This window comes from Mauremys reevesii, linkage group 1, assembly GCF_016161935.1.
Source record: "Mauremys reevesii isolate NIE-2019 linkage group 1, ASM1616193v1, whole genome shotgun sequence".
In the NCBI taxonomy this organism is placed as follows: Eukaryota; Metazoa; Chordata; order Testudines; family Geoemydidae; genus Mauremys; species Mauremys reevesii.
The window spans coordinates 243296011-243307742 of record NC_052623.1 but is presented as its reverse complement, the minus strand read 5'-3'; the positions used below and the strand labels follow the sequence as shown (position 1 = coordinate 243307742).

The 11732-nt window shown below is 37.1% G+C and overlaps 1 protein-coding gene across 1 annotated transcript; it reads left to right on the top strand.

Annotated features, from left to right (window-relative positions):
* Positions 1 to 841: 841 nt before the first annotated feature.
* On the top strand, positions 842 to 4108 carry LOC120396015 (islet amyloid polypeptide). The gene is made up of 2 exons (XM_039520899.1): positions 842 to 921; positions 3840 to 4108. Exons 1-2 carry the CDS (start codon positions 842 to 844, stop codon positions 4027 to 4029), a joined length of 270 nt encoding a protein of 89 aa, XP_039376833.1. The 3' UTR covers positions 4030 to 4108.
* Positions 4109 to 11732: the final 7624 nt, after the last annotated feature.

Below are 11732 nucleotides of genomic sequence, written 5' to 3'. Positions count from 1 at the left end.
AATTTTTTTCTTACCTTATTTAGCCCTTGAAAACGCCCCCAGGAAATATGACCTCAGCATCTTATTAGAACTGTAAAATTGTGGCTTTAGTTATGTGCTAATATTACAGTAGTTTCATGAGGGCATCCTGCATAGGCTAGGTTAATGTTTACTGATGTGTTAATATAATAATGACCCATCTACCTCTTCTCATCTCTGGGGCACTTTCTATCTATAGGGATGGAAATGAATGACAGTCTCTCTCTGTGCTGCCTGATGTCAGAGCTGAGAAAGGTGTGAAGGGTATATAAGAGCTGTATTACTTGCCAGCAAGGAGGGACGAAAAAAGGGATACTGCAGAGTCAGATGCAAGTGTGGAATTGTTGCATGTATCCTTCCTGCTAATACAGACGTGTGTTGAACTTCTTCAGTTAGTTCCTTGACCACTACAAGGTAAATGATTTATCCTTTCTGTTATTTCAGATATAAAGCCACACACACTTTAAGGGGGGCACAATCTGCCTCATTACTAAGGAACAGTGTTATTCAAAGAAAGGCTAAAAGAAAGATCTCGGTACAATCTGTAACTGAAACCACAATCTGAAATTTAGAAACTGTTGGGAAAAGAAAGCAAGGGAGATGGGAAGAGGATTTAATCCACTAGATGCCAAAATTTACTAGAGAGCCATCTGAATTTATCCTTGTTGTGTCACTAAAGTTTGATCATGCTGCTGCTCTAATTTAATGGCAGAGATTAACTATTGCCTGTTTAGAACAGCACTGAGGTCGGATCTCTTGTATGTCGAACAGTACTTAGGATTTTAGTTTTGAATTATTCTTTTCAGAAACTTAGGAAGGAAAGATGTGCAACCTAAAGCTGCCAGTTATCTTCATTGTGCTCTCTGTTGCTTTAAGCTACTTGGAGGCTACACCTATGGAAAGGTAAGTAATGAAAAATATTATTCATTTTTAATGAGAAATCAGATGTTTCAGACTGTTGCATTATTCACTTTGGCCATCAAACAATATGAGCGAAGTAGGGCTATTAAATTTCACTGTGTATTTTGTTATTGTTTAAAGACTATTCTCTGTGGCTGATGATCTATCTGATGGGACTTCCAACAGACAAGGATGGCTATTACCAGTCCTGTCAAGGACTACACCCTGGGGACTTAACGGGGCATTGCCACAACCGGCTGCAACAAAGCCTAAAAGGTATCAATTGTCTTCTGCAGTCTTCTATTCAAACCAGATAGAATTAAATTAAGAAGCATAATTTGTGCCGGCATTTTTTTTTTCTGTTAGATCCCTTCAATTCTATTCAAATTCTCTCAAAGAGTGCTTAAAATATCCTTTATGGTAGAAATGTGGCCATTCTGTAAAGCAAAGTATTTCAAGTTAAAAAGTGAAATATAGTTGGAAAGACAATCAGTTTTACCAGATCTGTTATGGAAATCTGAAAAGCTTTCAAAATGTGTTCTCTGAATTTTCAGCACACAATTTTTAGGTTATGTTGTGAAAGGAGGTTTACTCTGAAAGGGATCTGCTATTTAAATGTTAATTTTTCATGCCTCAGTGATGGGGGACATATGACATTTCTTTCCATGTAAAACAGAATTCCTTTTGGAGTGAATTTAATTATTTTAAAATATTACTTTCTTCAGTAGGTGAATGATTGCTCATTTTTTAGATAAACAGCAATTTCAGCATAGCAAGAATCAACAGAAACAGTTTGTCATGCTAGAGTTTCACTAGTTTGTAGTACATTTTACAAATGCATAAATGTAATTTTCAGTAGACTCTTGATGTATACATATAGCAATTTTAAACGAATTTGGAGTTTATCCTAAGTGATAAACAGGATTGAATAACACTAGGAAAATTAGCTATATTATCTGGTCTGTCTGCTTACTGCATCTTTACGTGATTGTCCTTCACCAGACATTAAACACATCTCTTTTTATAGTTACCTCTGATCACAGTATCTCTTTCAACCTAAAGAATGATTATTACAAACCAAAATGATTATCCTCCAATATAATATGGATAGTGAACACACAATCCCAGAATTCTTATAGCTAGTCCTCTTTATTTTAAACAGTTACAATCAAACGTTTCTTTACAAGATATTTTCTTCAAGTGTGGGGTCTGATACCCTACTCATCAATGTCCTCGTCCAACAGCCCTCTTCAAAGTAAGCAGCCCCCACTGAAACCAATGGTATGGCCCATTTGCAGCCATGATGAGTTTTTGTGTCATTTTGTTCAACTGTGTTACAATGTTAGGTACTGATAAAATATATAATAACTTGCTGGATCAGTTTCATAATGTTAACTTTTGTAAAAATATAGGTCTAGAGTTTTAGGGTCTGGGCCTACACCATTTAAGAGAATGGGTGCTTTGTCTTCACGAACAGATTAGCAATTTCATGAGAATAAATTATTGATTTGTCCTTCAGGGTGAAAGTACTTAGCAAATTTCCCATCCGTGATATATTGTTTGCTGGCTGTGTGATAGTATTTTATGTCTTTTCTACTAGGCTTTAAGAGTCTGATCAAGTTCCCCTTAGAGTCAATAGAAAGACTCCCACTGACTTCCAGGAAAGTTGGATCAGACCCTAAATCACTATTTAACTGAAATATGACATGTTTAAAATATGAATCACTTATAAACTATTACCCATTTGCTAATCAGCAGCTGTTATAGCTCAGACATTTAGCACACAGTTTCTATTTCACCTGGGCTCTGAGATTCAAAATCACACTGCTGAAACATAATGTGACAGACCTAGTCAATTAATGGGAAAATTATTAATCAGGAATTAGTCAGAGTAACATTGCCAAAATTCATATTGTTTGCACTAAATTATTTGACCTATTCATCAACAAAATGTAATTTATTTCATGTCGCATCAGCATATAGATTGCTTTGAAGAAGTAAAGGGAAATCCTTTGGAACAGATGGTCCTTATTTCAGGAACTATTGTCAACAGCAGAGGTGTCTGTTTAAGGGCATGGCTTAATGGTCTAAGAAGGAAGTTTGAAATCCCTGAGCTCCCCAGAACCAAAAGATTCGAACTCAACTCTTCTTCTTTGTGAAATGAGGCCCCTGCAGCTTACTGTGTTAAACCTGAGGTTTTCTTTGCACACAGATGTTTCAATGACACATTTTTGTAAGAAAGGTAGGGCCCTGTCCAAAAGCGACTCTCCCCCACCATGCTGCTATGCTCCAACAGAAGTGGCTGGTTTTCAGTAGTGAAGAATTACTGTTTGTACAGAGCCAAAGCTTGAGTGGTACAGAAGCCAATGGAAGATTCAGATGCTGAGCACCTCTCAGGATCTGGCCCACAGCCCTAGTCTCAATCCTGCTGCCTTTTAAATTAATTGAAGGTTTGCCATTGACTTTAATGGGACCAGTATGGGGCCCTCTGAGATTAAGGGAACTGAATAAATGTAAGTGATTATTATAATGCTAATCATTCTCATGATATCAGCAAGTTCTCTAAATAGTCATAAAAGTTAATCTTGGAGCTAAATCATTGTTGTCACTTAGTGACTTAACTATACTATTATTACAGCTATTCTAGGTGCCAGAAGCTACTGTGCTGAATATCAATAAAAATGACATATGAATCTTGAGGTTTTTGAATTTAACCTACACCTATCATTAAAATAGATAATAGCATACAATGTGGTTTTTTTTCAGGCACAAAGTAGGAGGCAGGAATATTGTACTGTTCATATATTTGTGCTCACATTAAAAGAACTCCTACATTATCAGTTAAAATGCATTTTAGAGGTGGCATATTTGATTGCTCATCATTAGACTTCACCATGGCTCTGTTTGTTTTATGTTACCAGTCACCGCTTGGAGAAACGGAAATGCAACACTGCTACATGTGTGACGCAACGTTTGGCTGACTTTTTAGTTCGATCCAGCAACAACATCGGAGCAATTTATTCACCTACCGATGTGGGATCCAATACATATGGCAAGAGGGACCGAGTTGGGCTTTTAAACAGAGAACCCCTAAATTATCTACAGCTTTAGTGTGTTGAAATGATTACTGCTGCACTCCTCATTAGGGATTTCTCCCCAGTTTTTATGTATAAATAATCTTTTAGTCATTTACTACCGATACATTCTTAACAGTGCCTTGTTTTCTTTGTGTGTGTCTCTGTATATGTGACTTTCATGGTTCTCATTTTACTATGCATGTATGATAACATGCATAGGGTATGGTTTTGAATTCACTAAAAGCTTCAGAAATCTGCTCATTACATTCCTTTGTGAAAAAAAATAAATCACAAAAATAAACTGAAATGTAATTGCTATAGGGTTTTTTTTAATTAAAAAGATTAAAAAGACAACCATGATGTGTATGTCTTTATAGTCCCAGCTGGGTGAGGAGAAAAAAATTAAACCTGTCCTAAACAACCAGTAAGGGAGCTAACAAAAATCAGTCAGTTAATGGAGGTTGTGTCCTAATGTAAGTGAAGCAGAATTGTACTCAGTACTTTTGGAGATACTTTAGAGGGGTTATAGTCCCTTATTGCACTCTAAGCAAGAATTATTGGGTGAAATTCTATGGCCTATGTTATGCAACTCAGATTAGATGATCATAATGGTCCCTTCTCACTGAAAAATCTTTTAGTCTAATAAGGGTGATCTTGTGTACAGGTTTCATTACATATTGCAATATGGAATTTTAAGGGTTTAAAATTCTTATGTCTAAATTTTAGCTCATTTAACTCTAACCACTATGAGAAACAATAAATTATAAAGCAGATCACAAGCAAACCCAGCTAATAGGATGACAAGAACTTTGTATTCTTCTTAAAAGCATGTCCTACAAAAGAAATGGCATCTTTCTTTGTATGTTCCCTTCTCTGAACTGAATTAATCAACTGATTAAAAAGAAAGCAAGCAAAAGCATTAAGCTATCTATGATAGCTTTATTTTTTTTTAAAAATCTGTTCATGACAAAGATTTTTTCCAACTAGTATTTACTAGTAGTAAGCAATTCATTAATATCTAAGAGCAGTTTGACACCATAAGCTTTTCCTTGGTCTTATTCCAGCACAACATCAGTGTACGTTTATGAAATGAACATGTCATTTTAATCTGTGTTGTGGGCTTTCAGAAAAACTGCCTCATCCAGTATATTACAGTAGGAATTTTTGTTTCTCTTCATCATATTCTCAATTAAAAGTATAATGACATCAGGAAACCACATACTGGATAGTCGCTTCTTAAGTCTGTCAAATTATGAAAACCTTTTAGTAAAAGTTCTGTAGGCCACACATGCCTTCTCGTTGAAAAGCACCATTAGTGGAAAAGTAAATTAAACCTGAATCCTCTGCATGGGTTGATTCACTTTGTTGTGTTTTCTTTATAAAGTGTGCCTTAGATTACAAACTCTAAATTTAAACTTTATTTTAATTTATGTTTTGCCTTCGTTTTATGAACTGATCTGAACTACAATGAAATAAAAACTAAAGCAATGTGCAAGCTATTGCTATTATAATCGTTTGTTCATAAAAGGTTAACCTTAATGATATTGCAAAGGAGAGTTATTCATAAAGTCTTTGAAAAAGTTGTCCAAATGGTATTCCACTTGCTTAATACTTCTGGCAGCTTAAAAACAGATGTACTTTCACTTCATTCTTACTCAAGTTCTACAGCTTCTTTATGTATCCAGCTTAGTTTGATTTTTTTTTTCAATTCAAGTATGACAATCACTCTCCAGAAAGCAAACAACCAGATATTCTTAGAGTTGTGGTGAGCTGTCACAGATAGGATGTAATGGTGCATTATAGTAATTGCATAGCATCTTGCAGGTGGTTGCTTCAAAGTTTATCGTACTGTGTTTACAAAGAATGTTGGTAATCCCAGAATTAAAAGCTTTATACATATTAACTATCAATGCATCAGCAGTCTCTAAATTGTCATTTGATGACCCTACCACACCGATAAAACTGATCACACTAAAACTCTGCACAGACTGGCAACACCTCCTCAGTTTCAGTGGTACCAAGTACATTTTTTTCTGGACTGTCCAATGCACCCTTCCAGTGATTGTGATGGTATCAATAGTACCACTTCTTTGGTTGGGAGGATACCCAGAAAGGGGACTTTTCCTCAAAGTCAACAGATCAACTATCGGGTCACATCTTAATATACTTAGGCCCCAACTCAGCAAAAACACTTAAGCATGTGCTTAAGTCTCTCTGAATTCAATGGGACATAAGCATATGCTTTGCTAAATCAAGGCCTTGATGCCACCCACCAAAGCTATGTCATGTTAGACTGTCTTGCAAGGTGCAAATACCCCCATTCCCATTAACTTCAACTGCCTGGAGATAGCCAATCCTTCACAAGACATATATAGAATACTGTAACCCAAAACTGGACATTTCTAGTGGCCCTACACAGTTCTCCTTTGATCACTTGGTCAATAGGAGTTTTGCCTGAATAAAGAATTTGGAACAGAACCATTGGTCTAATTTGGATATAGTTTATTCTTGGCAAATTGTTGCATGCCCCCCTCACCAGCTCCCTTTCTACAATGGAGATCTATCAGGGTATGGAACAGTCTCTCTCAAGCCCAATCACTTGAGACATCTAAAATGAAGCTGGACAATCATAGAATACTAGGGTTGGAAGGGACCTCAGCAGGTCATGTAGTCCAACCCCCTGCTCAAAGCAGGACTAATCCCCAGACAATTTTTTTGGCCTAGTTCCCCAAATGGCCCCCTCAAGGATTGAACTCACAACCCTGGGTTTAGCAGGCCAATGCTCAAACCACTGAGCTAGCCTGCCCCCATAAAACTTTTCCAGCTATAGCTTCTGGAGCTGTGGTTCCGGTTCTATCTGGACTCAGTTACTGGTGTGATTTGCTCAGCATGACAACAGTCCATTTGATGCCACGAAAAACAAGCCAGGCTATTAAACCATCAGAATGATTGGTCCACATTGCTGGAAACATGCAAAAGAGCCATAAAGAATTAGGTGCCTGGAGGGCAAAAAAGATAAATGAATAAAGCTGTCAGCTCAAGTGTCTTTGTCTTGAGAAATAGCTTAAAGTAAGAGTTGTTTCTTTGAATTCACTATTTGTGGCCCAGTTCTGATACCCTTACTCATTTAGGGTACATCTACACTACCCGCCGGATCAGCGGGTAGTGATCGATCTATCGGGGATCGATTTATCGTGTGTAGTGTAGACATGATAAATCGATCCCCGATCACTCTCCCGTCGACTGCTGAACTCCAGCTCATCGAGAGGTGGAAGCAAAGTCGATGGGGGAGCTGCAACCGTCAATCCCGCGCCGCAAGGACGCGAAGTAAGTAATTCTAAGTCGATCTAAGATACGTCGACTTCAGCTACGCTATTCTCATAGCTGAAGTTCCATATCTTACATCGATTTCCTACCCCCTGCCCCCAGTGTAGACCAGAAGTAGTCCTGTTGATCATATTGAGGCTACTTGAAGAGTTAGGTACTACTTATTTTTAGTATGGCCCTTAGACAGGGAAGGCAGGATCATATGACAGTGGTCTCTATTTTTTAAATAAAAATAGAAAACAGTAAAGCATTGGTTCTTCAAAACCACAAATGGCATAATATTAAACATTGCAGAATAGGGGCACTGTCATGTGAAGTGCCATTGAAATCTGTGAGCATTAGGCACCAAACTTGCTTAGGTGCTTTTGAAACTCCCACTAGATGCCTATTTGCCCATAAAATACCTTCAAAAATCAGGACCCTCAATGCCCTTTGGGTTCAACTGGAGTTAAAGATGCTGTGTACCTATGAAGTGGTGCTTAGCAGCTTGCAGCATTGGGAGCCAAGGGAAAAAATTAAGAGGGAAAAAAAGAGGGGGAACAGAAAAAACAAGGACATAAAAATGCAATAAACAATATACAGATACGAAAGCTCTGCATTTTTTTATTAACTGACATTAAATCACATAATAAAGGGGGAAAATATGGAGAAAACTAAAGAAGAATGCATTAAAACAGTAGCAGTCAGTAGGGCCTAATGTTTCCCAGGGACTGCGACATTTTCATAAAAGGTAGAATTCGCATCTTCTTGGATGAATATGGCTTAGCTAAGAAATTGGTTCCATTTTAAAAGGCTTGGACTAAAATTTTGAAAAGCACGCATAGTATTCATGTGACATTAATAAATTTTATTAAAAAATATTTTGAATGAATGTTTTCATTTTCCACGAAGGAAATACAAATATTTCTGCTGCCCAGAAAGATTCTGAATTAGCGCCCAACTTAGGCTGGCCATGCTCCCATTGACGTCCAGGAGACAATATTTAGCAACAAGTTTGGATTTTGTTGAGTGGTTTTCTAAAATCATTTGCAAGTGATCCTATAAATAAAATCAGTTTCCAGAAACGCTTTAGTTCATGTCTTGGGTAGCTGCAGTCTTCCCTTTTTGAAGGTGTGCTGTTTGAGTCTATTCATATATGAATATAGCTTGACATTTATGGTAGATTGCTTCTGTTGACAGCAACACAGTTAAGTAATTTTGTTGTCTAACTTAGTTATCATGTCAGAAAGAGACTGTTTTGCATTGCTTCTGTTGTACGCCACTAGCAAAATGCTCTGGTTAGAATGACATCTCATTGCTGTGTACAGAAGCTAAAAATAATGATTGAAGTACCATAAAATAGAATCTTTCTAACTGAAAGACAACTTCTGCTTCAGTCATCTTATTAATAGCTCTTAATTCCCCCTGCCCACACACACACACTTAAAAAAAAATCCAGGTAAGTATACTGAAAAGTTAAAACATAGATAAACTATATTTGTAGAGCAGGATATAGCTCAATACCCAGACTCAAAACCAGAGCTGAAACCATAGGTTCAGGAAAATGAAGGTCAACCACTACCTTAGAGAGTCAGGGCAGCTTCTATAAGCACCCTAAAGTTTGGAAGATTTTCTGAACATTATGACTCTGTAAAACTAATCTGAAAATCCTATGCAGACTGGTCGCCCGTTTCAGAACTGCCATGAAGAAAAAAATATATCCTGAATTATATTCCTCTAAAAAGGCGATGTTTCTTTAAATGCAATCTATTTCCTTAGCAGAATGATAATTCTATTCTGATAAACCTGGAAATTCACATTATACTTAACATCCAGCAAAACCTGAAAGTAGTGATCTTCTGATAGTTATCACATGATGTTAGCTTGAAAAACCAATGAAGGCTGAGACAATGGTAACACTAAGACAATAGTTTAAATTCTGTCCATTGAACAACAGTTATTCTTCTTAATACTAAAAATTCCTAACAAAAAGAATATATTTAAATGCATTTTGATCCTAACAATGAGACTGATTTATGTAATGATTTTGCCATGAAGTCACTACTTATTTCTTCAGATAATGCCATACAAGTCCAGATTGTTTAATTATTCAAATTAGAGATCATTATTCTATATTCTGGTAGTATTTTTGCTTCTGTGTTAGTAAGACTCTTTTAGGTTCAGCGCTAGAACTATTTCTTATGTATAGTTCAGATCCTAAGATCCTTACAATAATTAGTATCTTACTGTGCAAGTAATCCCATTATCTTCAATGAATTTATTGCAAAGTACTAATCTATGAGAGTAAAGGTATCAGAATTTGGGCATATGAATTTAGCCCCATATTTTGCTTAGTGAATCATTCCTGGTTATTGTTTGTTTTGTTTCCAAATGATTTCATTGGGAGCAGATTCTCATACCCTTACTCACATAAAATAGTACCTTACTGCATGAGTGTATTGAAGTCACTGAGATCTCTTGTGGAATAAGGTGCTACTAGGGTTGCCAAGCCTCCAGGATTGGCCTGGAGTCTCCCGGAATCAGCATTGATCTCCCGGTGACTATTGAAAGCAATCCAGGAGATTTTAATAGGATAATTAAAGAAAATGACATTATGTCATGTTGGGGAAAAAAAATCTCCCAAATAGCTTCAGTCAGAGTTGGCAACCCTAGGTGCTACTCAGCATGGGCAAGAATATCAGAGTCTACCCAGTGTTTAAAGTATTTCAATGAGGGAGATCACAAATTCGGCCCTGACCAGTTGGGCTAAATAATTTTCAGACTATGGGTTGTTTGTAAACTGTTCTTTGTCCAGTGTTCATTATTTCTGTTGTATAGTTATGTACCTAAGAGCACATAGCTCACTTCTGGTGTGAATTTCCTTTTCAGATCAATAATCACTCAGGTGAGAGTTCCTGTAACTTTGGGGCGAAAAAAATTGGCTAGAATAAGAACTAGAGATTAATCTAAATCAAAAAGTTTAGACTCAACTTTCGAACTTCCACAAAGTTTAAATGGTGTTTGGATCAGGTACCTCTCTCTTAGGGCCAGACCTGAATCTTCATGCAAAATCTGACACAAATCAGAAGTGAATCTTGTGGCCTGAATAATTTCTGAGAAAAATTCAGCAGCATTGGTTAATAGTATTGAGTGATGCGGGTTAGTACCCTTTATGTTTTGCTTTAAGTTTCCAGGATTCCATTTCATTTCAATGGATTAATCCATTGATTGTGTATTATTTATTATTAGTAATAGTAGTAGTAGCATATTGGTTCTGCAATGCAATCCTCTTCAAACAGACTTACCTTACAATTCCCACAGCATCCACACAGGGAACTTACAGTGCAGAACTTTGGTGTGCACTGCTTTTCACCCCCCATCTCATAGTCTGAACTGCAGGGCAGTGTAGATGTAGCCTTAGAGGAAGGAGTTAATAAATAATACTAATGAAATTACTACACCACCTTTACCTCAATATAACGCCACCCGATATAACACGAATTCGGATATAACACGGTAAAGCAGCACTCTGGGGGGGCGGGGCCGCACGCTCCAGCGGATCAAATCAAGTTAGATATAACGCGGTAGGATTTTTTGGCTCCCGAGGTAGAGGTATACTTCTGTTTGTTGGCCTTCTGGGTAAAATGGAAGGGATTTAAATGTGAAAGAGGACGGTATGATGGGACAAACATGGTGTTCCACATTTAAGGACAGCATGGAGGAAGGCATGAGTAGAAGAAAAACAGAAAGGGTATTGAGAGTAGCATCAATAACAGAGATATTTACATCTTTTTACATTGACTAAGGGTGAAATTCATCCCTCCGAACTCACCCCAGCACAAGAACTATTTACCACTTAAGTCCTCAACATAGGGTTTAAATTGAATATAAGCTTTTCATGGGTCCTCTGCACAAGGGTGAATTACATTCTTCAGAACCAAATCTTGCAGTCCTTACTAAATCCTTACTCCCAGTGGGAATTTGGGCTGAGTAAGGAGTGCAGGATTTGCCCCACTGATACTATACTTCATATTCATAGGGAAGAATGAGAATTTTATATTTGGATGGAATCATTTTCTGTAACATATTCATAAACATAAGCAGGAGATTCCAGCTAGGTCAAACAATGCCCATGAGTTTTGATGCTCGCATACTACATTACATTTATAGATAGATAGATAGATAGATAGATAGATAGATAGATAGATAGATAGATAGCACCTTCATTACAGTTATTTATATGTAGGAACAGGAAGATTGGATACATCTGACTAATGCTAAGGTTGTAAACTTCACAGAGAAGAAATCAAAAACTAACTGTGAACTTCCCCCTCCTCATCCAAATGCATCCATCACTTTCTAATAATTTCAAGTGCAGTTCTAATCAAAAACCTACACCCTTCCCAGTCCACATTTCTGCTCCCTGTATCT

What these genes read in the sequence shown, in the direction of transcription:
- LOC120396015 (XM_039520899.1), top strand. Translation starts at nt 842, where the DNA reads ATGTGCAACCTAAAGCTGCCAGTTATCTTCATTGTGCTCTCTGTTGCT. An exon ending in GAGGCTACACCTATGGAAAG is followed by an intron (nt 922 to 3,839) that starts GTAAGTAATGAA and finishes TTATGTTACCAG; the next exon opens with TCACCGCTTGGAGAAACGGA.